Here is a 26,007-nt window from a genome sequence, read left to right as displayed (position 1 = left end):
GGGGTAAACTGTCCACGTTCTGGGCACTAAGCTCTTAACGCCGGCGGTTCCCGCAAGGCCAGGTTAGGAGAGGCCGTCACACCGCGCGGGGCACAGCGTCCCAAACACCCAGGTCAACGGCTGGGCCGGGCCCCGGCGGACGACCTCGCCGCCGGGCCGCCCGGGGCCAGGCCGCGCCGGAGACCCGGAAACACCGCCCTCAGGGCCTCGGCCCGGCCTGGTGGGTGGGCGGAGGGGGGCGGTGAGAGGGCTGAGCCGCCGGGCGCTGCCCCGCCGTGCTGAGGGGAGCTCCAAGGGCGGCGAGGCGGGGCTGGTCGACGAGGCCCCGGCGGCGGCGGCGGATACCCCCCTCTCCGGGGAGCGGCGCGGAGCGGGACGGCCCCTCGGCACGGTGGGGCGGGCGGGAAGAGGCGCGGCGGCGGTAGGACCCGGCGGCCGCTCCCCGGAGGATGTGAGCGAGCGCCGCGGAGACGCGTGTGGGACGAGCCCGGCCTCGGCTGCGGGAGCTGGGCCCGGTAGTGCGGGGGTAGGCGGCAGCGGCGGGGCTGCTGAGCGAGGCGAGGGGGCGGCCTCCTCCTCCCGGCCGGAGGCAGGGCGGTGGCGGGGGCGAGGCGAAGCGGCGGGGAAGGCAAGCCGGCAGCCGGAGCGGGCGTGTGAGCCCCATGGGCCGAGCGCCTGCGAGAGGGGGAGGAGGAGCCGCCCCGCCGCCCGCCGCCCGGGGATGGTGAGGAGGCGGCGGCTGCCGGGAGCCCAGTGAGGCCTTCGCTCGGCACCCGCCGAAGAGCCCGCCTCGCCAGCCTCCCCCTTCCCCCCCGCTCGCTCGCTGGCTCGCTCCCCCTTTCCCTCCCCTTCCCCTGCCTCCTTCCCCGGCTCCCTTCCCCTGCCGCCGCCACCCTCCCATCACCTCCTCCCAGGCTTCAGCCATGTAAGTGACCCGCTCCCCCGGCTGGGAAGGGCTGGGGAAAGGAAGCGGCGGGGCCGGGGCCTGCTGCGCTCGGTCGCGCTGTGCCCGCCGCATTGTGCGGGGCCGGGAGGGGAAGGGAAGGGGGCGGCCGCCCTCCGCCTTTCCCGGGCGGTGGTTGCAGACCCGCCTAGGCCGCGACGGCGGGAGAGGAGCTGGCCCGTAGCTGCACCTGGGCACCGAGGGGCTGCGGCTCTCCGGGGTGGCTGGTGGGGTGGAGGGGTGAGGGGGGCCGAGCTGCGGGCGGCTCCGGCCGGCGTCCTGCTGGCGGGCCCGGGGCAGGCAGGAAGCTGTTGGCTTCCCAGGATGCGGTGGATGAGAAGGCGGGGGGCACCCGCGGCGGCGTCTACCGTACCGGCGGGGGCTGGGGCCGCCCGTGACCTGCCCGAGCATCCCACGGGAAAAAGAGGGTGGCGGGGGGACATTTCTTATATTGTGGCAAATAAAGTAGCCAAGTGCCCCTTCCCTCCCTCCTATTCCTACCTCTTCACCCTCCCCCATTTTCTCCCCTTGTCTTCTGTAGACGCGTTGTTCAGCCCCGCTCCGCTTTGCGGACCACTAAGTGTTTGCCGACGGGGGTGTGATTATCTCCGTGGGCATTTGACGTGTGTAGGTGGCTGTGCGGCGTTTGTGGACTTGATACTGTTTTTTTTTGTAGTCGCGTTTTGCAGAGCTGTAGGAGCTGTGTGCAGCTTCCCCCCTCTGCCCCTCCAGGTGGAATTCTGCAGTTGCCTAAATGTTCTTTGAGAGTTGTAGGACTTTTGCTCCTGTTCCTCTGTAAAACGCATGATTGTAATAAAGTATATGAACGTGCTGGGACGTCTTACATATTTTACTGACAGTACACTACTGATGTTAATGTATCTTGCACCTTATAAGTATTCCCACCACTCCCCGTCCTCCGCCCCCCCGTCCCCCTGGGGGGAGTATTTAACTGGTTTTGCTTTGTTCTCCTACCACCTCTAACACATAAGAAGCAAATCTCTGATTTGCTCGTTTGTTTTATTTATACCACAGGAGGGATGTACATTTCAAAATACAGTTATAAAGGGGAGTTACTAACACTTAATTCAGAAGAATATTTGTTTACAGGTAAATAACATTGACATACTGCACGACTTGTAATTACTTTTATGTAATAGTTAATTTCCTGATGACAGCCACAACATTTGTCTGAGTTAACAGATTTAAAGACACTATGAAACTACCTTTGATTTTTAAAATAGGAGGGTTTGTATTGTATGCAAGGTTTATAGAACTGGTTTTTGGTGTGCAGCAGTGGTAAATCAAATTTAAGAATTGATCCAGTCTCAGGTAACTTGTAGCTCCAACATTCATTTGTCGTCCTATAAAAATGTCCTGTAAGTGATTAAGAATTAAACAGGTTCAGGCCTGGCTTGATTTGTTTGGCAACAGAACAAAACTTCTGTTACAAAAACTTTTAAATGGAATTTGATTAAATGCATCTCATTGGTACAAGTGTTCTTAGCAACATGGTTCTTAAATTGTATAAGTGTAAACTATAAAAGGACTTGTTCTTGTTTGGGAACATAAAGAGGATTTTGTCTGGGCTCTGTCTTTGACAGAGAGGATATGAAGAAGTCTCTTTTCTGACATCGCTCAGTTTTGAAATAGGCAGCTTAGTTTGTCCTCTTAAACGGTAGCTGTGGTTGCAGCTTGGACAGTTGCATATGATAACTCTGGTCCATCACCTGAACAATATTAACCTCCTGTCTATGTGACAAGTTGCACTTGCTTCTGTGAAATACCAGTTTAGACATGGTATCATTTGTTATAAAATATCTAGTAGCAAATACTGGTGGCCACACCTAACTTGGGGCCCACAGTGCATTTTTGTAAAGCAAACTAAAATGCTGGAACAACCTGGTCCTTCTAAGCTTTCTTGAAAGCTGTCTGCTTTCATATTTGGTAACTGGGTCATGGTGTAAAGCTACTGAGAGCTTAGAGGGCCTTGAACATGTTGGAACCACTGCTGCTCCTGCAAAACACCCTGTGTAGCATGGGAGATGTACTTCCACTAGTCAAGGCCTGGTGGGTTCACCTATCTGTACTCTCCACTTGAAATGTTGGCTGGAGCCCAATGCTGTTGTGTCTGTGATGTTCAGCTGCAGTTGACTGTCAGCTGTGAGTTTACGCTGTGATCTGAGATCAGCTGTGGGAAGAGAGCTTGGGTTGCTCATGATATCCCATGTAATGGGCCTGAATACACCCCCCATTCTCCTGCATTTCTCATGACAGTCATGTGGCCAAGGTAGGCACACATGGGCGGCCGGATCCTTTTTTTGCCTGGTCCTCCTGCTGTGTGTTGTAAGAACATGTAAGGATGCACATTAGGGCTTGGGGTGTCCTGTGAGCATCAGGACTGTGCCAAACCCCCGCCTGGACACATTCCTGTGTAATCTTATCTAGGTGTTCCTGCTCTGGCAGGGGGATTGGACTAGATGATCTTTTGAGGTCCCTTCCAATCTCTAACATACTGTGATACTGTGAAACCAGGGCAGTGGACATTGGTAACTGATGGTGTGATGGGCCAGGTATTAATCCAGAAGCATACTTTGCTGTGGCCTGCTTTCCGATCTGGGCTAACTAGTACAGCCTGGGTACAGTCTAACATGCCAGGTGTGGCAGCACTGAGGTTGATGGATCTCATCCTCCTTCAGTTTCTTGCTTCCTCTCCCTCATGAGGATGAGGTGATTACCGTGGAGGTTCCTGCATCCTGTAAGATTCGTTTTCTGCTTCAACATTATGGAAGAATTCCTTTTCTTCCCGCCCTGCTTCAGGATGTGAGTGGAAATTAATACAAATTTCATCTTGGATAGGGGGCAAGGAGGACAGATTCATGTCTTGATTTTTGTAGAGACAAAAGAAGGCGAGCATAATAAACAGAAGAGAACGAGAGAAGGAACCTTAATGCAACTCTCCCAAATACGGAAAAGATGATTCTGCTCCACCTTCTGTTGGGTGGTTGGTTTGGCTGACTCCTTAAAGCAGGTTTTGCTGCTGCAGTGTGTAGGGAAGTGAGTTATTTATGAAAAAGTTAATAACCACTAAGGAATTAATATATGCATAAAACCAGCAGCACTGTGATAGGATGCTGATGTCATGCCATTCATGATTTACTCCACTTCAGCTCTGTGAGGATACTTCGGTATTGAAATAGGTATTACAGAAACGGATATTGAAAAACAAGCAAACAGAAGGCTAAGAGAAAGAAAGAGTTGTTTAGCTTTTGACAGTATTCAATCCTATGCAGACACAGGCTGAAGCAGCCAGGTCATACTTACCTCAGATGCCCTCTGTTCACTGGGAACCATTCCTAGATGGCCATAAATGTGGACTGTTAATCATTCCTCTTTTTTTTTTTTTTTCTTCCCCTCTAAGGATTTTATGGAAAAGGAACTTTCTCTGGTTTACGCATCTTCAGTAGTATGTTGACCTGGAGTTAACTTGCTCTTCTATTCTGAGAAATTAGTCTTACTTGTTGCCACTGTCTTGAATAGAGTCTTTTACTAAAACAGATGTATTAGGCACAGCTTGAATGTGTGTTTTAAAATATACCAGGTACAACAGGTTTGCTGCTGTTGGAGCTGTGTCTATGAAGATCTTGTTAGACAATGAGAAGGGATCCTCTGTTCTTCACAGTGTGAATTAAAAATAGCTTAATTTCCCCCTTATAAAATAAGTGCTCTGGCATAGCTGATTGAAGGACCCAGGTGGAGCTCATGCTGCAGGTTAGTGTTGGGAGACATTTAGTGTTTTCCTGCTTCCTTGTGCCGTGGTACCAAATCTTCTGTGCATGGCTCCTTTATAATACCTCTTTACCACCCCTCTTCCTTTAAAGGAGACAGGCAGATGAAGACACAACCCTGATAGCTGGGCTGCAGTAGCAAGCGGGGAGTGTTTTCTTGGGTAGATACTGTAGGGAAAAGGCATTCCAAACTTCCTTGACACCACAGAGAGTAGAAAAAGTAGTTTCTCTGGACTTTGGATTTTTTTGTTGATCTGCTTTTTTTTGGGCTGTATTGTCATTCAAATTCAGATTACCAGATGACAGTTCAGCCCATAGAACAGGAGGCTGCCAAGTGGCAATCTTGGCAAGCGTTAACCCAGAAGCACCTGGAGTAAGTTAGCCACAGATTGCAGGATTTTGTGCCTTTGTGCTTTTTTTCTGGTTTTAATAATAGGATTGTCCTTTCTACAGACTAGTTTGGCTTGTAGCTTCTTTTTTTACTTGTGGTTATTGGGAAGGATATTGATTTTTTTTTTTTTTTTTTTTTTCAATGCACCGAAATTGCTGAATTCAAGATGCAAGGTAGGGTGCACGGTCCCTGCATTCTGTTATGGCACAAGGTTAGAAGCGTTAATTTTCACACATAAGTGTTGAGTTTCCAGATATTCAGCTGTGATAATCTTAGCAGTTTTGTTCAACAGTTTGCAAATTGCTCAATGCTTAAACCAAGCCTCTAAACAAGGTCTAGTCTCCTTTTGACATTAACAAGTAAGTCTAGCTCACATGACTATTGTGCATGCAATTTTGAAGGGAGAATGAAAGCCTTGAATGTTCATCAGGTTCTATCCTAATTGCTCTGGAACTAAAGGAGTTTGTTCCAAGTAACTCTGGTAGCTATGGGTTATTGAGCTTTATTCTGCAGCCTATGGTGTTTTCATATTTATTAATGAAATTAAAGAATCCTTACATGTCTCTTGTGCTAGTGTCAGTTTTCATGCATTTCCCCTCCCTAGGCAAGCATCTTACCTTTTTCTTGGAGTTGATAATTATAACCAGTGAGATACATCAGATTTGTAATAAAAAAAAAAACCCAAACCCAAAAAAAACCAAACCCTAAACACCTTGTTTCTGAGGGAAAAACAGAAAATAAAGTGTTACTGGAAAAGCCTGAGGAATACTGATAAACAATAAAATTTCATGGGCCATTCATGTGAGGGGAGTGACCTCCCTTCTCCCAATCCATTTTTGCTGGCAGTGATGGAACTTGTTCAGACTTCACTGCTTTGCTTTGAAGGCTGCCCGTTTCAGAGCACTGATGATGTATGGTACAGAGCCCTCTGTCCCTGCTGTGGTTTCAGTTCTGGGTTGGATTCATTTTGACGACCTGTTTCTTCCATCCAGGATTGTGGCTTAGTGAGTTACGGGGAATTAGTTGCTTTTTAATCTAGTATCTGATGGATAGCTATCACCTGCAAGCTCAGAGATAGTCGATGCATGTGTGCCAGATACATGCAGAGACTATATATTTGTTAGGTGGGAACGTGATGTCTTTCTGGTTGGAGAGAGACTCCAGTAAAAGTCAGGTCTTTGGTGGTGGGTTACGAATGCTGCTGGATTCTGTTTCATTAAACTTCTTGGTTATTGCTGGGAACTTGTCACCAATTACAGTTTTTTGATCACCCAAGTAATACCAAATTGAATTGCAGTATGGACACTTTGGAGAGCACAGACGTCATTAAACAAAAACAAACAGAAAATTTGTACTGCAAGAAGAAAAATAATCAGATTCAATTTAGAAAAATAATAAAAGCTAATGCATTTGGGAAGAGATTACTTTCAATGAGGGAGAGGAGCGCGAATAACATTTCTGTGGTAGTCAGCCATGAGCTAGACATGTTTTCAATAAGATATGGCAATTTTGAGCTATTTAGATGGAAACTGCCTCTCATAAACCAGAGGGCTAAAAATCCTAAATTGTGTTTAGGTGTGTTTCATTGCAAGAACACAACGGCAAGCTACAGGCGTATTCAGGGAAGCACAATAGAGAGGTAGGAATTACAAATGTGAGAGAAGACACGTTTTGAGGAGTTTTGGAGATCTGAGAGGGATTAACAGGATGATGCTGAAGGTAGAATAATCTGTAGCAGAGTCTTGGGAATATTTACTGTCAGAGTTTTATCCCCAAGATGCACTGCTAGCTGATAGACTGCTACACATCAGACTGTAGAGAAACCTTCCAGAAGAGGTTCTGGAAGTCGTCTTACTGGGAAATAGTTAAAACTGGACTTTGTGAAATCTCAGAATTTTTGTTGTTCTGGAGAGTGAAGTACTGTTAGGAAGGTGGAGGTCTGCTGGGTCTTGCGTCCACCTCTGATGCAGATAGTATGTGGTGATGATGCGAGTCTGACTATGACCAACCTGCTCAGTGAAGGAGCAGGACTTTAGCAAGCACATATTTTGTTACCTCTGCCTGCCGAGATATAAAAATCTTCGTGAAGAGCTACAGCCCTTATTTAAGATTCGTAATAATAGTAATAATAACGCCCCCCCCACACCTCCCCAAACCAGCAATCCAGCAATGAAGGCTACTTCCTGTTGTATCCCTTACTGTACATATGTGACATACTTAAAAATGACGGCACACTCTTCTTTTGATCTTTTTAGAAATAGCTGAGGAGGAGAAAAAAGAAAAACGGAAAAGAAACTTCCCTTTTGTGGAGTCTCCTGCCGGAGTTCAGGAATTTCAACAGAGTGATCTTTGGGCATAAACTGGTTTTTCAAGAGACATTCCTGCCATTATGAATGAAGTAGCAATAGTGAAGGAAGGGTGGCTTCACAAACGAGGTAAGTGTCTCTTCCCTTCAGGACAATAGACTTTCTCTTGTGTAGCTATCTGTCTTTTAGCAGCATATTTTGAAATAGTCTGTTATTTGCCTCTTCACCCTAATAGGAAATGGCATATAAGGAGCGTGTGTGAGTTGCTCTCAGATTTGAGAAGACTCACATATAAGGGGTTTTCTTTGGGAGTGTTGATGTCTGTGTGTTCACCAAAAACTGTGTTAACTGCTTTGAAAATGGTGATAAAGATAGCAATTGAAGGAGATGCCACTTAAGAGTGTTAAACTGTAGCAAATTATTTTGGTCTATACCTAGGTCTGTAGCTCTTCTTTCTGTGTTAGAAGGTGAGAATTGTCTTGAGGTGAATCTTCATTTGAACAGTGAACAATACGCTTGTGTTTTGTGAGCAGTGCTGTGTTCCTGCAGAGACTTGCTAGAGACTGCTATTTTGTTCGTGTTTGAACCGCTCTTGGTACCAGTGGCCTAGATGGGAAGAATAGCCATGAGATTGTGCATGCTGTACATTTCTGTTGCACCACTAATGGCATTTGATTTTTATAAAAAGTCTTTATTCCTGGCTGGGTGGCAAAACTGAAGTAACATAGTCACAAGGTACCATTATGCTTTTTGTATTCTTATATGTTTTATTCCTCAGACGGTGTGTTTGTTCTTTTTCTGGGGATAGAGGGGTGCTTGTTTCTGAATACTACAGCATCGCTTCTATAAGCTACTTACCTGTTTCTTTGTATTCTGTGATTGTTACTTGGAAAGGAGAGAGCAGTGTTAGGTACTTTCCATAATATCATCATATTTTTGGACCAAGAACAGAATCTGTGTGCTCCAGCAGTAGGAAAGCTTGCATGTTTTTGCAGACTCAGGATTTTTCTAGAGGGTTTGCAACAACTTGCCTGAAGGTGCAAAGGTGCATAATTTTTCTGGAAGAAAGGAAAATATGTTATCATAACTTTGCTAAAGGCTGATAGTTCTTCTGCAATCGTAAGAAATTTCTAAGAATTTAGAAAATGTTGATAGTCTGTCTTTTAAAAAGGTGAAAACATTTCTAACAGCTGGATACACAGCTTAGTTTAGCAAACTGTCAAGTCATCTGATGCTTGATGTAAAAATGTGTTGATAAAGTTGTTTCTGTGGAGTGTTTGGGGTTTTTTGTGTGTGTGGGGTTTACTTTTTTGTTTTGTTTCGTTTTTCTGGTTTATTTCAGTTAGAAATGCATTTTCACTCGTTATTTAAATAACTCATTTGATAATTCTGTTGTACCAAGTCTACCTTGTTCTGATAACATTTGAGAATTATTCTGTGTTTGAATAAAGCAGGAGAAAGAAACACTGAATTATGCTTCTCATTCCCGTTAGGAATCTAGAAACTCTTCAAATGAGAGATATGTTTGAGAGATGTTTTTAGTTATAAATGACGTTTTAGGCTGAGGTTTTTTTAACTGCCCATTGTTACAATTTTTCTGCACTTACCTATAACTTTAAAAATAACTATTTTGTTATTTTGAGGAGCACTGTACAAAAATTTGAGGAAGAAACATCTCTTTTGAAAAGTATGAAAATGGAATTGTATTTTTAGGATGATTCAGAGGCTGAAGTGTCTGAAACTTTAAAACAGTCATGTTGTATTTCAGACTTGTCTGTATTTACACTTGAGAATTGAATTTTCTTTCTTTCTAGGATTGCAGTAAAGCTGCTTTCAAGTAAGAAGACCTCTGGAGGGAGGTCTTAGTAAAAGATGCCCTGGTTTTGAATGCCAGGTTTCCTAATCTTTTTAACCTGCTTCCTAGTGCCTTTTTGCTTTCCTGGTATGTGTGGTGATCCCTATTTCATTCCACTTCATTGACTTTGCAACTATCAATTTGACATAGTCCATGCAAAGAGTGTTTTAGAAAGCAGTGCTGTCTCTCCTCCTCGGCTTGCCAGTGTGTGAGCTCTGTTACTCTCTTGGTTTTTGTAGCTGTTTTGGGATCAGTTGACAAATTCAGTTTTTTTGGCTGGGGGTGGCTGTGGTGAAAACTGATCCACTTGTGTGTGTATGTGTTTTGTAAAGAATTTTTGGGGTTTTTTTTAATCACCTACATTTATTGCCAGACCCTATCAGTCTGCTGGCTCTGCAAGATCAAGTGCTTCAACCACAGGATGTTTCCAAAACTGATGTCTGATATTGTGAGCTTCTGAAGTTAAGGCATAAACAGTAATTACTGCAGGGAGGGACTGCTAAAGGAGGAGTTTAGATATAGGAAATGTATGTTGCTTGTCTTTTGGATCATTTATAAAACTGAAGGTTGTACTGCATGTGTTCTTTAAAGATCCTAGGGCTTTCCACGTGCAAATGTAAGTAGTGACTGGCCAAAATCCAGACTGGGCAATGATCTTCTCTTTACCTAATGTTCCCCCATAGCTTTGGTTGGATATGGTGGCTCTCAGTTCATGTCATGAGCAGTTGAACAGAATGTCTGTGTGCAGTTAAACAGTTGCTACATCTCACCCCAGCAGTGGCTTAATTTTGGTAGTTTTAATGATTTGTGTATGTATAAATCAGGCTGCAAAGTGCTCTGGAGCCCTTCTGGATGGCAGGTGTATATAAGCATAAAGCCTTCATTAGCAGGAGCAGGTGTTTTGGCCTGGCAGGGAACTAGCAGGGCTTTCTAGAATTGTGGGGTTGTTTTCTTCTGTCAGCATGCTTTAAATTTCTGTTTTTGTTTCCAAGATTAAAAACACGAATGGAGAAATGAAATTAAGCATTGCTGCCTGGCCGAGAGCTCTTGGCAGTTCTGTAAGTCAGTCACTTAAAGGAAGCTGGACTTCCAGTAGCGCAGATGTTTGTGCAGGGGCCAGAGTCATCTCTGTGACATGTCTAACCTCAACCAGGCAGAAATAGAAGAATTAATGAATGAACTTTTTTTTTTGACTTTTTCCACACTGGCAGTGCTCGGTGCTGTTACTCTAATCACAGTGAGGTGATAGGCTCTTGTGTGAAGACAGAAACAGTAGTTAAAATACTATCCACTCTGCATAACTGCATGGCTGAAGAGCTCAACACACATGTAGAAAATGTGAAGAAACTCAGATTTGGTGTATTGTGTGTAGTCTCTGGTTGTGTTACATTGAAGGTTTGTTAAGTGGGAAAGGAGGGGGGAAATGGGTTGATGCAGAGGTGCTATAATTGTGATTGAATATGAGGGGAGAAGGAGAAAATGATCTGACCAAATGGCTGCTTGTTGCGTCCTGAGATTGTAGGTTTTCTGGATGTATGTCATGAGTATTCTTAAATTTGATTGTGTGTGGTGAAACTTTCTGGATAAAAGAAGTATGCCTGAGTGTATTTTGTTTGCTTTACTGATCCATTTTAAAGATCTCATTGTATTTCTTGCATATTTGTGCTCTGGTCCCTGGTTATAAAGGTCCTTCTATTGTCTTCAGCCTTCATCCTGTTTTTTCTTTTTTTTTCCAAGTCTTTCTGCAAGGCTAACAAAGAGAGGGATTGTGCGTTTTGATACTCTGTCATCTCTGTCTTCCCTAGTATGTCCGGTTTTCTTATTAGGGCATAAACTCGTATGGAAAAAGGAGTCTTTTGGAGGCAGGGAAGGAGGGAGAGGGAAAATGTACACTGACATTTAGAAAAGGAAATAGAAATCTCAGTTTCTCACTCTGAGAACTCTGAAGCAATTATAAGCAGCAGGAGAGACCTATGTATTCATCCATTGATATTTAGCACCAAATGTGAAGCTACTTCTTGCTTTTGTTTTTAAATTGTGTATAAACGCCGCACAGTAATTTTAACCCTGCAAACCAGTGTCAGTTCGTGTGGACTTCAGGTCACTATTTGACTGGTTTGGAGTCAGGCTTCCAAGCTGATTGAAATTAGTAGAGGTCCTTAAATAAGAAATTACACAAAAGATACTTATTCCATTTACAAAGCTATTACTTTTGTTGTTATTGAAGAATTATTTCTGTATTGAAATGGAGTGATACTGACATCCTAATAAATAACCATTAGTCCATTGTGATTTGTCTTCCTATAGCTTCATTGCATAAAATTAATGCAGGATCTGTACGTAAAATAGAACCCAGGAATTAAATGCTGATTGTTGCCCTTTTAATTTGCTCTAGCAGAATAGCATAGACAGTGAACTTCAGCTTTGTTATTTTGAGTTTCATACTTTAAGTATTCTGTTAGTATGAATCAAAACTGGATCTTGCGAGGTATGACTAGTAGTTAACTCTTTTAAGCCAGTGGGTGTCTTGTGTTGCTGTATTTCTTCATCTCTCCTCTCTTCTCCGTTCTCACCATGTTCCCTACCTCTTTTTGTGTGTGCGTTTTATTTTGGGGTGCCTTTTTTTTTTTCCCCCTTTGGTTTCTGTCTCTCCCTGGGACATAGCAGTGCACTTTCTTGATGACCTGTGTAGCCAAAACCTTCAAGGTTCGGTTTAGTCTGGCTTTCACGATACCACAGGGAAGTAGCTGTGGCACTTGATAGAGAGGTTCCTAAGACACTTTGAAGATGCCAGCTATAGAGGGCATGGCTATTCTAGAGGAAAAACTGGGGAGAAGAGGACAGGGTAAGAAGCAAAATAGGGGCTGAACAAAGAATGGAGTGGGAAAGTTTGTAACAGAGGGAAAGAGGATGATGCTAATTCTAGAGCTGAAGGGTTGGGTTTATAGGGAAATCTGTTGCTACTCTTATTGGAAAGAAAAGATAAGCTGTGTCAGTTTGTGGTTTTTCTTGTGTCTCTTTTTCAACACAAGGGGCAATAGTTTTGCAATGCTAGCTCTCAGTTGCTTTCATTTTGCTTGCCCTGTTCTGGGAAAAGGAGACTGGGGAGGAACCAAGAAATAGTCAACCAATAAATCTGACCTTGGTGGTAGGCAAGATGCTAGAGACATTAAGAAAGGATGAGATCACAAAACATCTGGAGAAATACGAGCTGATAATGGCTAGTCAGATTGACTTTTGGAGGGTAAATCTCATCTGATGCAATTATTTGTGGAGAGATCATAGGAAACAGGATGGATCCAGTGTACTGTAAAAAGTCTGCTTTGGATGACAGAAAAGTCAGATGCTGAAAATTACCTAGTACACTATAACTATACTGTACTACATCTTTGAAAGAGATAGCATAGCCTAAAGATTGCACATCTTCCTTCCACTGAGCAGACTATTGAAGTCTTTGACCATCTTTGTTCCTTTCCAGTGTCCTTTTAGAAAAGTCTTTATTCCAGAACATTTCTTTGTGTAGGAAAACTCATTCTTTAAGCCGTTTTTTGAAGGGTGAAGTCCAAATATTCTTTGGTTGTTTTTTTTTTTTTTTCCCCCAGTAAAAATGTCTCCCTAAAAATCATTATTCCAACGATTTCCCCACCTTTTTTACAAAATACTTCCAGTTCTTTAGAGAAGTCAAGCCGTGTTAGGTGTTTTTTCCCTATGTGTGTAAACTGTCTGGAGTGACACCAAGCACACTCTCGCTTTGAATGGCAAAGAGGAAGAGCTCAGATGTTGTTGCCCACATAAATAATGTGTCAGTCCTGGAAGTTTACTTTCATATTTTGTTTTATTGTACATCAGAAGAGAAACAAACAAGGTCTCAATTTTATCTCTAAAAGTGGGGTAGAGTCATAAATTACTGTTACTTGTTAAAAGAGATCTGAGATTGAGAGATCTAGGATGTTGCAAGCCCTGTTAAAGTGAGCCTGGGAATGCATGATGCAGTGGATCATGCAGAAACTGCCTGCATTGTCTTTCATCCTCTTTTTCATAGTTCCTTCATTTTTGAGAAAGAAAAGGTAGGCCTCTGCAAAAAGTTGTCCACGTACGGGTTTTCTGTTCTTTTTCTTTCAGTAGGCAAACTGGGAAGTCATCAGGTTTGGATTTAGGAAGAAAGAAGTACTAAATGAGTATGCTGGTTTGAGGTAAAGAGAGAGCAAGAGAGCAAGGCTAGCTTGTTGCTCTTTCAGGAGTGGTTTATGGCAAGGTGCTGTGCCATGCATTTTAAATTTGGCGCCTTGTACTCACTTGAAAATGTCTTCCCCTGTAGCCCCTGTGTGGATGCCAGCAGCTTCCTTCCCTTCCAGCATTCCCTGCTGGTGCTATCCCTGCTTAAGCACCATCAGCTGCACCCCTTGCATGTGCCTGCTGCTTCCCCTGCCTGAACTTGCTCTCCTAGCCCTAGACTTTACCGTCTGAAAAAACTGGTGAGGACTTTGATCATCTGAGACCAGTACATGGTGACATGTAGTGTATTTCCTTTTATCCACTTTTAATGTTTATGTTACTAATAATTCTCTTAAAAATTACAGTGGTGATTGGTCTCAGTCTTATTCAGGAACAAACCTTATTATGTATTGGAAAGAGGGATTTGCTTAACGTTTGAGCATTTACTTTGAATGTGTTTTAGAAGACACAGCATTGTAAAAAACCAACTGTTAGCCTTCTGTTTTTCCCTATTTTACATATTGAAGTAACTGACATGCTAAGAAAAAAAATTGAGTCAAATCTTATTTAAAAAGCCATCTGTCATGGGGGGAAGACAGAGGAGGGATTATTATTTTCAGATGTATTATGTTGAAGGTACAATGTGCCTCTTATGGGGGAACAAAAACCAGGAAACTGTGAGGAAAGAGGAAGAAAAAGAATGGAGAAAGAATAGCACCATATTAGGTGTGAAGTAGTGTGCTGCTGGTAGAAGTATTTACTGCAACTGAAAGGGGGAAATAATGAAGACCAACACTGAGTGCAGTTAGAACACATGTTACGGAACTCTGGGATTATCCTCTCACCTTTTCAAGTTGAGCCAAAAATGTGAAAAAGATAGCTGGTCAAACAGTATTGTGAAATTTGTCAATTTATTTAAAAGTGCATGGTCATATTTGAGAACAGCAGAGGTAAACAATCATCACAGACGGTGTCAGTTACTGTTTTCCTGAGTCTCATGGGTGAGTCAGGAGAGAATGTTTTGAAGTGCAGTCCAAAGCCCAGGCCATTGATGAACTGCATGTAGAAAAACACTGTGAAATCAGTGGTTCTGTGCATGACTACAGTGCTATCAAGCCAATATTGAGATGGAGTGCAGCATCTGAATCATTTACGGGGTTGTCAAATCAGTCTCCTCTGCTTATCCTTTATTATTGTGTGCAGTTCTGGTGTCCTCAACATAAAAGGGACATGGAACTGCTGGAACAAGTCCAGAGGAGGGCCACGAGGATGATCAGGGGACTGGAGCACCTCCCGTATGAAGACAGGCTGAGAAAGTTGGGGCTGTTCAGGCTGGAGAAGAGAAGGCTGCGTGGAGCCTTCCAGTATCTGAAGGGGGCCTCTAAGGATGCTGGGGAAGGACTCTTCATTAGGGACTGTTGTGATGGGACAAGGGGTAACGGGTTCAAACTTAAACAGGGGAAGTTTAGATTGGATATAAGGAGGAAGTTCTTTACTGTAAGGGTGGTGAGGCACTGAAATGGGTTGCCCAGAGTAATTGTGAATGCTCGGTGTTCAAGTCCAGGTTGGACAGAGCCTTGGGAGACATGGTTTAGTGTGAGGCATCCTTGCCCATGGCAGGGGGGTTGCAACTAGATGATCTTAAGGTCCTTTCCAACCGTACCTATTCTACGATTCTGTGATTCTATTAATATACTCTTAATGAAGACCACAGAACATGCATGTCAGAGAAGTGGGTTTTCTGATGGTTGTGAACCACAGCCTTCATAGGAGATAACCTGTTCTGGGAGAAAGCTCTAGTCTTAGAATAGTTTGAGTTGGAAGGAATCTTTAAAAATCATCTAGTCAACCCCCTTGCCCTGAGGAGGGGCATCTTTCACTAGACCAGGTTGCTCAAAGCACCGTCCAACCTAGCCTTGAACCCTTCCAGGGATGGGGCAGCCACAACTGCTCTGGGCTACATCTCACAGTGTTTCACCACCCTTGAAGTAAAGAATTTTGTCCTTATATATGCACAGTGTAAATTCACTCTCTTGCAGTTTAAAACCATTACCCCTTGTTTTGTCGCTATAGGCTCTGTTAAAAGGCCTCTCAGTCTTTCTTATAAACCCCTGTTATATGTTCAAAGGCTACAATAAAGTCTCTCAGCCTGTCTTCCTAGGAAAGGTTTTCAAGATATGTGTTACTGCGCTGGTATGGGAGTCAAACTCATGACATTGACACTGGTGTTAACTTGGGTGGACTTCAGATGCTGATGGAGGTCAGGGTTGCTTAGGGCAATCACTGCTAATTCTCAAATTTTAAGTGTAGCCTTTATGATGTTTATGGTGGCTTTATAAATCAGTTTTCACCTATAGAAGTCACAAGATTTTGAAAGTTTTGTCCCTTTTTCTTTGTGAAGCAGAAGAGCTTGCTAGTCCTAATGACATAGAGAAAAACTGGAAAACATCACCTGTGTGCCTTCTTCGCTGTTTAGACTAAGGAGAAGAAAAAGGGCCATTTAATTACTTCTAATGAAAAATCTCAAAAAATAGAGGATTTAAAATAATTCTCTGAAGTCTTAGCCATAGCAGTATACCCTGCTATGTCTGCAATTGTGTCAAAGGATCTGCTGATCAAGAAGTGTGTCCTGATTATACTTCAGAAAGCAAGTGATAGGAAAGGATAACTTGCATTTTCTGTGAGAAGCCTGATGGGTCTAATGGCTAATACAAACATATAAACAAAACTATAATTGAACTGCTTCTTTATCCAGCAAACTTGAGTTAAACTAAATCTCAAGACTTAAGAGAAAAAATACTTAAATTCTTTTGCCATGTGTTTCCACAGGAGACTTTGTACATGCCGTATTAAGGCTGCCATCATAATGCTACCTTGTTCAGAATGATGTAGTTACGCTGGTGTGGGAAATATTTGCACTAAGTAAGGTTTATGCTCTGAAATACAGGGGTACACACTATTTTGTATATTCTTGCCATTATGCCTAAGTTGGTGGTTCACAGTTGGAGTGTCAGTAACAAGTTACACCCTTGAACACACTTGGTAAGCAGTTCAAAATCCACTGTCAAGGCATCTTCGTAGCTGCAAAGTGTGAATACCACCGTTTATTTGCTGGTTGCTTTTCAGGGCTTCCAGGCATGGATTGCCTGGACTGGAGTTTTTTAGTGTGTCATACGTATCCCTGCCCTTGTCTGTGGTCTGTAAAAACCTTCTATAAATAGCAGTGAGTTAACTAAATGGAAGTGTTTTCTCTGTAATGCAGATTTTTTGGGGGTTTTGTTGTTTGAATTTTTAACTTTTGATGATGCAGTCTCCTTTCACTCCTATCCTCTTTAAGTAGAAATGAAATTTGGGAACACCAAGAGAAAAGGTGGCATTTATTTCTTAATTCAAGACTTGACTTAAATGTGCAGTTGCGTAGGTTTAGCTATATTATATGTTTATTATTCCACTGCAAGTTTATGCATGGAGCAGACTGGAATCCAGTTGTGATAATCTATGGTGGTAATGCTGGTTGTGGGGCTTGGAAGGAGTTTTATAGGTGGAAATCAATTTCTTGACATAGGGTATGAATCCTTTGCCACTATAAATTCAGTAATCAAGTCATTCTGTTGTAAGTGTTCTTTGTGCTGGTCTGGCAGCATCTTGAGAAGACCATGCTTTAGACTAGGAGGTTAAAAGCCGCTAATCATGGCCTTTTCTTCAGTAATTATTTAAAAAAAAAGAAATATTGCCTTTTTACATGGTTTGTAATAGAAAAATGGTTTCACTGCTTTAATACTGCCTCTGGTGATGTGTTTCAAGCAGTGAAGGACTAGGATAGTAGTTTTTCAACTTAAAATTTTCTTTGCATCGGAGATCATTGTAGTTCTAGGTCTTATTTTCTAGCATAGGCACAAATGTTAGAAGGTATATAACTGCTGTATCTCCTAGGGTGGAAGTCGAAGTTGCCTTGTTACTTGGATTATAGGAAAAGTACTTATTCTAGATAAGAATTAGAGAATAATTACTTTTTCATGTGCAGAAAATCACTGTAAACTTGCCAGCAATAGCCTTTAGCTGGCTGGCAGAGATTCTGCCTATTGCGCTCTATTGTGACAGCTTGTTTCTGTCATTTTGCTGAAGTTTAGCCTGTAAAGTCAAGATATCTTGATCTGAGAAACAGGGAGATAGTTAAATTACATCATCATGGAAGAATACCAGCATACTTAGCTTTAAAGCCATTCAAGACTACATTGGCACCCCTTTGTTATACAGTGTAGCTGAAAACGAACTGCAGCAATAATGAACCAATCCATCTAAATCACAGCAGCTGAACAACTGACTGTTCTATCTCAAAATGCAAATGCCTTGTGTAGAATGGATTTAATTGTAAATGTTTGCTTAGTAGGGAATATGCGCCTTTTAGTTTGCAACAATAATTGTGAATACAAAGACCCACAGAATTTTAGGGTTTACATAGCTTGTCCCTGTTCTCATAACAATATTTCAAAGTCAGTTTTTAAAATGTACCATTTGGCTTTTTTCTAGCCAGTGAATAGAACTCTAAATGCCCAATCTCTAGGCGGTGTTTCGAAAACTGAAAGATAAATTTAGCTCTATGTACTTAGATCAGGCAGGATTTTCTGTTGTATTTCTTTCAAATCTATGCTAGGGCTTTTATATAGCTTCAGATAATAAAAGGAAAAATTGCTGACTTTCAGAGCTTGTATTTGGTTTTGCAGTGCATAAATGCCCAGTGTAACTTAGAATATTAGCGTTTTCTCTGCAGTTCTAGCAAGGTGCCTCTCAAACAATTAAAAGGTTACTGTTAGGAATTTCTTTTCTAGTCAGACATTCTCCTCCCCTACCCCCCACCCCCCCTTAAGATCTTCATTCTTTGTTAAATTCTTGAAAAGTAGCTGCTGAATGCAAATCATGAGGATGAATTTCTGTCACTGATTTGAATGAATTAAAACAAAGTAGTTTTTCTGTTTTGGGGGGAAAGGGGAAAGCTAACTGAGCTTCACTAATAAAGAGAGAAAGAAGAACTACCTAAGCCTCCAGGCTGTTCCTAGGTATCTTTCTGTGTAAAGAAAGACAGATAAAACTTTGAAAAAACACACACATGGAAAAAGTGTGCATGTTTATGCTTCTGTTGGCATTTTGTGTGTACTGTAATAGCCTTCACATGTGGATTAGTCCTGAAAAAAATGCAACTAAGCCCCCTGAAGAATAGGCCTTTGTGACACTGGAGAAGTTTACTGCGCCAAAGTTATGGTAAGAATTTGTAAATTTTGGCTGCTGAAGTACTTCCCCTGCTATGTTTTTAATGTTAGAAACTTGTGAGAGTGCAGTAGAGGGTGTTTTTTGGTTTGTTTGCTGGTTGGTTTTTTTTTGTTTTCTTTTTTTTTTAAATGACAATGCAAACATTCATTTCTCAAACTAAACCGCCAGTTCGCATGATGCTGCTGGTTGTATATAAACACCCTGTTGATCTTGTTCTGCAGAAGTCTTCATTGGGCTTCCTGAGTCACACAGAAATGCTCTGCTGCTCTTATTGGGGCTGTGCTGGGGATTTAGGCTGTATCTGCTCAGATTTAGTTTGCCAAATTGATGTCGTTGAAATAAATGTTTTTACTTGGAACAGGGCCCTCAAAGCTGGGGTCTTTTTCTGTCTCTTTTTCTATCTGTGTTTAAAATAGTTCATTCTGCTATCGTGGGAGTGGGATTTGTTTTGCCTTTATTCCTCAGATAAAGCTGAACCTGTTGGAGAGATGGTTAGTATTTCTTAGTTGCAAAATTGTCTTCCTCTTACATATGACGTTCTTTACACATATCTCATGTTAAATGTTTTAGTTTGTGGGTAGGCAAATCAGCTTGGGATGAGGCCCTGCAGAGCACAGAGGGCCTAGAGGATGCTGGTAGGTACCACTGCCAGGTGAGCCTTCAAAGCAGCCCAGGACATGGCTACAAGTTGTACAGCACATTTGACTTCATGGGGGTTTTCTGGAGTAACCAAGGGCAGAATTTGAGTCCAAGGCTGGACTGTCATGGTGACAAAATATTTAGAAAACATTTTCTTGCTTGAAACAAAAGCTTGGATTGTGCAACACCAAGTAGCGTCCTAGTGCAATAAACGATATTGTGTATTTTTAAAGAGTTCTCCATGTTCCCTGACCATCAGCTCTTGCCAGATTTAGCATGTTCAGGTAAAATGAGGAATTTTTCCTCTGGACTGTTGCCTTTGCAACCAAAGAGGGTTAATCCTCCCCCTTTACACACTGGTGTCGCAACAGTGGAGCAGCCAGATCTGGCCTCAGATTTTTAACATAGTGAAAAGCCCTGTTGAAGACAAGCAATGGAGCAGCTTCTTCTCTTCAGCCATGGTGACTGAGCTGCATTAAGAGCAGTTGCTTAAAACTTACACGTTGTCATTGGCATAAGTTGATCTGGTCCTGAGTGAGCTCTAGTTCTAGACTTGGTGATTGCTTTTATTGGGTTAGAATGTGCTGTTCTTGCTGCACTAGGAATCTTTCGCATTGTAGGTATTTCCTCCTTCCATAATAACTGCTATAACTTTTTTTTTTAAATGCTTGATATTTTGAGATGTCCCAGCATTACTGATATCTACCCTCTGACTTGAAAGGAAGCCAGAGGTCTAAAGTGGCTAGCAGATCATTCTTTGGGAATAACATAAAATGATTTCAAGGTGAGTAAACCTGTGGCAGCTGAGTGAAGACTACTAGCCAGCCCTGTACAGTTCAGTTCAGCATAACTGTGCCATTTGGTTAATGTATTTTTTTCTTCCCCAGTCTAGTCTGTGTTTCCTGGGTAATATCAATTGTCATTTCAGAGAAAAGCGTGATTTTACATGTATACCTCCTTCTGTGCTTGGAGCAGGAGGTGGCCAGATTTCTATCTGAATAGTGACTTGTTTCAGCTCTACCACAACTATAACCAGATCATCTGTAGAGACTTTTTTTTGATCTTCAAAGAAGTTGATGTTTTCAAAGTTGCTGTAGTTGCTGGAGTATACTGTTATTCATGGAAATGGAAAACCAAAGCAAAGTATGGAGGAGGGGGAATATTCTTTTCTAAGGTTTGCATCATCTTGCGTCTTTGTATGCTTGGCATGTAACAGTGTCCCATTCAGAGTGCTGCTTTGAACAGGACAGAGCTCCTTCTTTCCTGCTGCTTTGTTGTTTCTCTAGTTGTACTGAGCTGCAAAACCAGCTGCTTTTGCTTTTCATACCTATTTTTACCATCTCTAATTTGCTATTAAGATGTTAACTTCTGCCTCTAGTTAGCCTAGCATGTTCCTATACTGCAACTACAACGTGGGGGCAAGCAGACACTGCTTTCTCTTGTGCTACCCTTTTCACACTTGGGAAATGGTCCCCCATAAACAGCTGCAATACTACTTTATTATCCTCTTTAAAAGCTCTCACGCCTTGTGTTGCTTATAAAAGGCCTTGATGAACTTGAAATGCATGTGTACTGAGACCGCTGTTCACTGCAGTGCCCAGTATTGGTCCACCTTTTTTTGTGTACCTGGCCTTCTGTTATCCCTGTCTTGTGACAGTAAACTCTGCAGAACAGGGACTGTTTCACTGTTTTATTTGTACAGGAGGTGGCTCAGCTCCAGATGTGTATCTGAAGCTGCAGTATACTGCAGTAATATAAATCATTATATTATAGAAAGCTGTATCCAATATAGGGAAAGGAAAAAAAAAAGAAAAGGATCAGATTTACTGTGGTAAGTTTTATGCTTTTTTAAGGGTTGTTTTTTGGTGTTTGGTTGGTTGGTTGGGTTTTTTGTTTGTTTGGTTTTTTGTGTTAATCCTCTGACAGGTTACTGGCAGGAATGTGCAAAGATCAGTAATGAAGTTTTCTTACCATTTTGAGGAATCCTCCTCCCAATGGCCAGAGGAAAGCCTTCTTAGCAGCTACTCCAGGCTACTAGGAGCGGGCTATTTCAGGGCAGCTCTTGGTATCTTGGAGAGGTTTGCTTACTCCTGCAACTAGACTGAGTGTGCTTATGGCAGAACCTTGTATTTCTGGAGACTTTCCTGTTTCCAGGCACCATTTTAGAAGTGGAATGACACACAACAGGATGTGTGGTTGTCAATACATGTTCACACTTCAGAGGCCGTGCATAGCTTTTTGACCATGTACAATCCTGTGCTGTTTCTCTCATCATTCATGTGGTGAAATAAAACATGGAGGAACACAGAATTCATTTTTCCTTTTTATGCCCAGTACAAACAGAGAATGTTTATTGATATTCATCTTTCTGCTGACTCTCACAATCCTCAAACTAGTTTCTGGAGGCAAGGAGATTAAAATGAGGGCACATGGCCAAGCAGACTTGAGGTTTTGTTCCTCAAATTTGATTTGAAAGTTGCAGTTTGATAAAGTTGCATTCTTTCTGGTTTTTGCCATGGCATTTTTATAATTCTCTTGAATTACCTACGTGTACTGTTAGCGTCAGGATTTGCATGTAAAGTTTTGAATGGACCTTCTTTGAGCAGGTGATCAGACCACATCGTCTCTAATGGCTCCTTTCAACATGTGATTCTTGACCAGTTTGATATTGGCAGTCTCATGTAAAGCCCAGCCTGATTCTGAAGGAGAATAACCACCCCATTTATAGACGTGTTACTGTAGGTGTTTGGTTTTAGTTTTGGTATTCCTTATAATGGCTGTCAAACAGAAAATAAATACCAGTTCTGTGTTGCCAACAGGCCTTTTCAGTTTTCAGTGTTCACTGATCTATTCAAATACAGAAGTTGGGCTTTTTCAAGGGAAAGGTTCAAAACATAGGATAATAAATCTTGCTAATTTACTACCTGTTGTTAGCGTTCTGGGTCTGTGCTTTGGAACCAAAAGTTGCTTTTTTGCTTTAATTACTAGAATGTCTGGTTTACTAAGATTGCTATATAGCTGTGATGCTGATGGGAATTTTGCTTTCTTTTGGTTGGTTGGTTGGATGTTGTTGCTATGAAGCTCGCTGTCAGAAAGTAGAAATGTTCCTAACGTCATCCCAGCCTTTCACTCTTTTGTAGTCTTGGTGTAAAAGAAGGGGGAGGAATCGGGGTAACAGAATACATGGTGGGGCTAGCTCTGTTCTTTCCTGTCATCTCCAAGCAAGGCTTCAGTTATGTCACTGATGGAAGTTGAATTAGGTGCTTTGATAGTCACCTTCAGCAATAGCTGGTTGGCTGCAGTTCCTTGAGACTGATCATGGCAGAGGAGGTGGGCTTTAGGTTCACATTGTGTTGCTGGTGGCTGAAGTTTACAGCATCAGCCTTATAAAGGTAGAGACCTGGGCCATAAGGTCCAGCTATCATCAGTGATGGACAGCATAGCCTACTGATAGCTGAGGTGACCTGGAAGCTGAGTGTGAGCTGAGCTGATGCCCTGTGCTAGCGCCAACTTGCAAATTTCTTCCTTTGTCCCAATCAGTATAGTGACTGTGTCCTTCATCAAGGCCTGTTCATAATGGTTTAATAGTGGGCTGTCATCCTTTGGCCTTTGAGCAGCCACTTTCTGGAGTCAGACTCAATAAAGCAGATGATCTGTAAGGTAATGGAGTTCTGCTGCTTGTTGCAGGGTAATAGTCACCTCAAACGGCTGACATTAAATGCTGCTTTATGAATGCCCTTAAGTTGTAGGAGCTTATTTTGCAACTGGTGCTCTGGATGGCTGCAACCGGAGTCCCAAAGGACACAGTAAATTTTGGACCTAATTTGCCATTTCACTTAGAAAAGAGAGCCTTTGAGTGCAGGGCTGAAATTTGGCTCAGCCAGAAATGGGAAACCTTGAGCAGTCTCCAGCCTCTGGAATTTTTTTTTATCTGAGACAAGATTGTTGTGTGAAGTCTGAAGCCAAGGTCTCCAAATGAAACTACATCAAACCTGTGTTTGAAATGGGATAGATGTAGTTCACAGAATCACAGAATAGTTGTGGTTGGAAGTGACCTCTGCAGATCATTTAGTCCCCCTGCTACAGCAGTTCCAAAGGTTGGGATTTTTTTATTTCTTACTGTTTTATAACCTAAAATCTCCAGAACAGGGAGGTTCTAGAAGGATGCATGTCTAATACCAGCTTCTTATTAAAACTTTCACTCATCATTTTAAAATTGTACTTATGACCTGACATGGATTTTTTTTTTTTCTTTTTGTACTTCAAAAACTTGATCTGTCTTCCTTCCTTTTCCCACAATACCAGGATAGTGCTGACTATTTTGGAAATTGTTTTCTTTGTTCAGATTTGGACTTCTGAATGCAAACAACACTTGAATCTGATATCCTTTTCCATTTTTGCTTGGCTGGAAATGCTGTTAATAAAAGGCATAGGCATTCCTCATTCCTTGTTGCTCAGGGCATCAAATTGAAGGCAGAGCATCTAGGAGCTGAAGAAGTGGCTGGTGTATTAGAGTATCAGCCTGGAACTGAGAATCGAAGCCAGTCCTCCCCTGCTCTGACACAAACTTCCTCCTATATGATCACCTCGGATAAGGTTATTTTTATCTCTCTGTGCCCCAGTTCCCTATCTGTAAAATGGTGATAACAGCACTTCCCTACTTCACAGGGATGTTGTGAGGACAAATGCAGCTCAGGCTGTGGGGCTTTTGGAAACTTTGGTAACTGGGAGCACAGATGGAAGAAGGGGAATGTTCCACATAAAAGCTTTCTGTTCTTCAAGCCCAGTGGTAAGTTATAGTGCTTATGTGAGCATGACTTCCACTGAAGTCATGGCTTGACTGGTGCTGTGTCTTTTCTCTGAATGTTTCCTTGCTCACTACTGTGTGCATACCAGCAAAGCACTTAACGTCCTTGCTAAACACTATTGTTTGCATCCTTGGCTGCAGGCTCTCAGAGCCCAAGAGCCTGGGTGAGACTTCCTGCTTGTGTGTTTGCCAGTGTGGGCTGCTCACAGTAACTGAATGGAGTATGTGCTTCGGGCAACAGCCACCCAGTGCATTTCACAGCTCACTCAGACACTGGAAGGAGTTAAAAATACGTATGAATGGATTTTCACTTGCGAAATTCAAACTACTGTAGCAGTTACTCTGAGAAAGCTGTGGACTGCAGTCTGACCAGAAGCAAGCAATTGTCCTTGACATAAATGGTTAAATTTCATAGAAACCACATCCTTTGTGTTACTACTGACAACATAACATTCCTTAACATATGATTTCAAGTGGTGCTTTATTACCCAGCTGTACATGCAAACATACTTTCTTTGGAAGAATTTCTGTTTAGAGACACCACAGAAAAGTGCAAACCTGTTTCCTTTTTAATGTGGACTTCATAGTGCTTGTTTATATATAGTACAAGCAGGTAAGAGACAGGAAGCCTTATCTGCTTAACATTTACATTGTCACATGTCCAAAGGCAAGGCTGCTGTGAGTTGAATATTTGTTCAATCAAATCTCGCTCATGCAAATTGAAGTGTGTTTTGGGGAAACTTTCAGGCCAGAAGGTAGGAGTATACTTTGCTTATTGCTTGCTCCTTGAAACATACGGCTCATGTCATCTTCCTTCTTCACCTGCTTTGATAAATTCTATTTTTAGTTGACTCAGCCCATCCACTTGAAAAGGACAAAAATAACATCAGTGTAATCCATCCTCTCTGTCCTTTCCTCTCCACACCTTCCCTCCCCTTTCCTTTCCTGCTGCTGGGTTTAGGGCATTCAGTTGTTTGGGAAGTGATGAATTTTTTATTTGTTTTGCTTTGTTTCCGTACAAGTGGGGTTGGGGGCAGGAGAAAACATTTATACTCTACAATAAGATTGTTGTGAAGAGTATACAAACTGTCAGAAACACTTCCTCATCTCTTATAACATTTGCTGAGGGGTCAGAGTGTGCGCAGAGTGCGTGGAGGGAGGTGGAGCAGAGGGGTTGGGAAATGGCTTGCATGTGGCATACATCTGCCTGACAAAAAGCCAACCGTGCCAGGGGATAAATGGACAAACAAATAGTGTTTCAGTTCTGAGCTCGAAGGTTGAACCTAAAGTTTGCACAGGAGCAACTCTTCAGGTAGGTTTCCAATGGACCTTGACTCCTGTTGTGCAAACATGTAGAAGCTAGCTAAATCCCTGCTTGGGAGAGGATCTGCATTATAGGCTCTGCTTTATACGCCTTCTCCTGTGTCCAGCAGTGGACATCTCGCTGTCTGTCTGTATCTATCTAATCTATCTGTCTATCTCAATTATAGAATCATAGAATAGTTTGGGTCAGAAGTGACCTAAAAGATCATCTAGTTCCAGTGCCCCTGCCACTGGCAAGGATACCTTCCACTAAGCCAGGTTGCTCAAAGCCCCGTCCAACCTGGTCTTGATACACTGTTTCACAAATCAAAACTGACCAAAAGCCCCAGAAGTATTTAAGTGCCTAACCCCTTGACTTTAGCATGAATTAAAGACAAAATTAGTTCAGCACTTAATGCTAGTCTAGCTGACTGGTTTTTATCTGCAAATTGGATAAAAAATGTCCACTGAACTTACCAAAATATTTTCTGCC

At 42.4% G+C, this 26,007-nt stretch overlaps 1 protein-coding gene across 1 annotated transcript in view; it reads left to right on the top strand.

Moving 5' to 3' along the window:
- The first annotated feature begins 428 nt into the window (after positions 1–428).
- Positions 429–26,007, top strand: part of AKT1 (AKT serine/threonine kinase 1) — a 73,167-nt gene continuing 47,588 nt past the window's right edge. The window contains exons 1-2 of the mRNA XM_080619218.1: positions 429–451; positions 7,378–7,557. Of these exons, the coding sequence (XP_080475344.1) occupies positions 7,512–7,557 (46 nt within the window). The 5' untranslated portion in view covers positions 429–451; positions 7,378–7,511. The remainder of the gene's footprint in view (positions 452–7,377; positions 7,558–26,007) is intronic.

Source organism: Psittacula echo, assembly GCF_963264785.1.
Source record: "Psittacula echo genome assembly, chromosome: 5".
NCBI classification, from domain to species: Eukaryota; Metazoa; Chordata; class Aves; order Psittaciformes; family Psittacidae; genus Psittacula; species Psittacula echo.
This window is presented reverse-complemented; position numbering and strand designations above follow the sequence as displayed.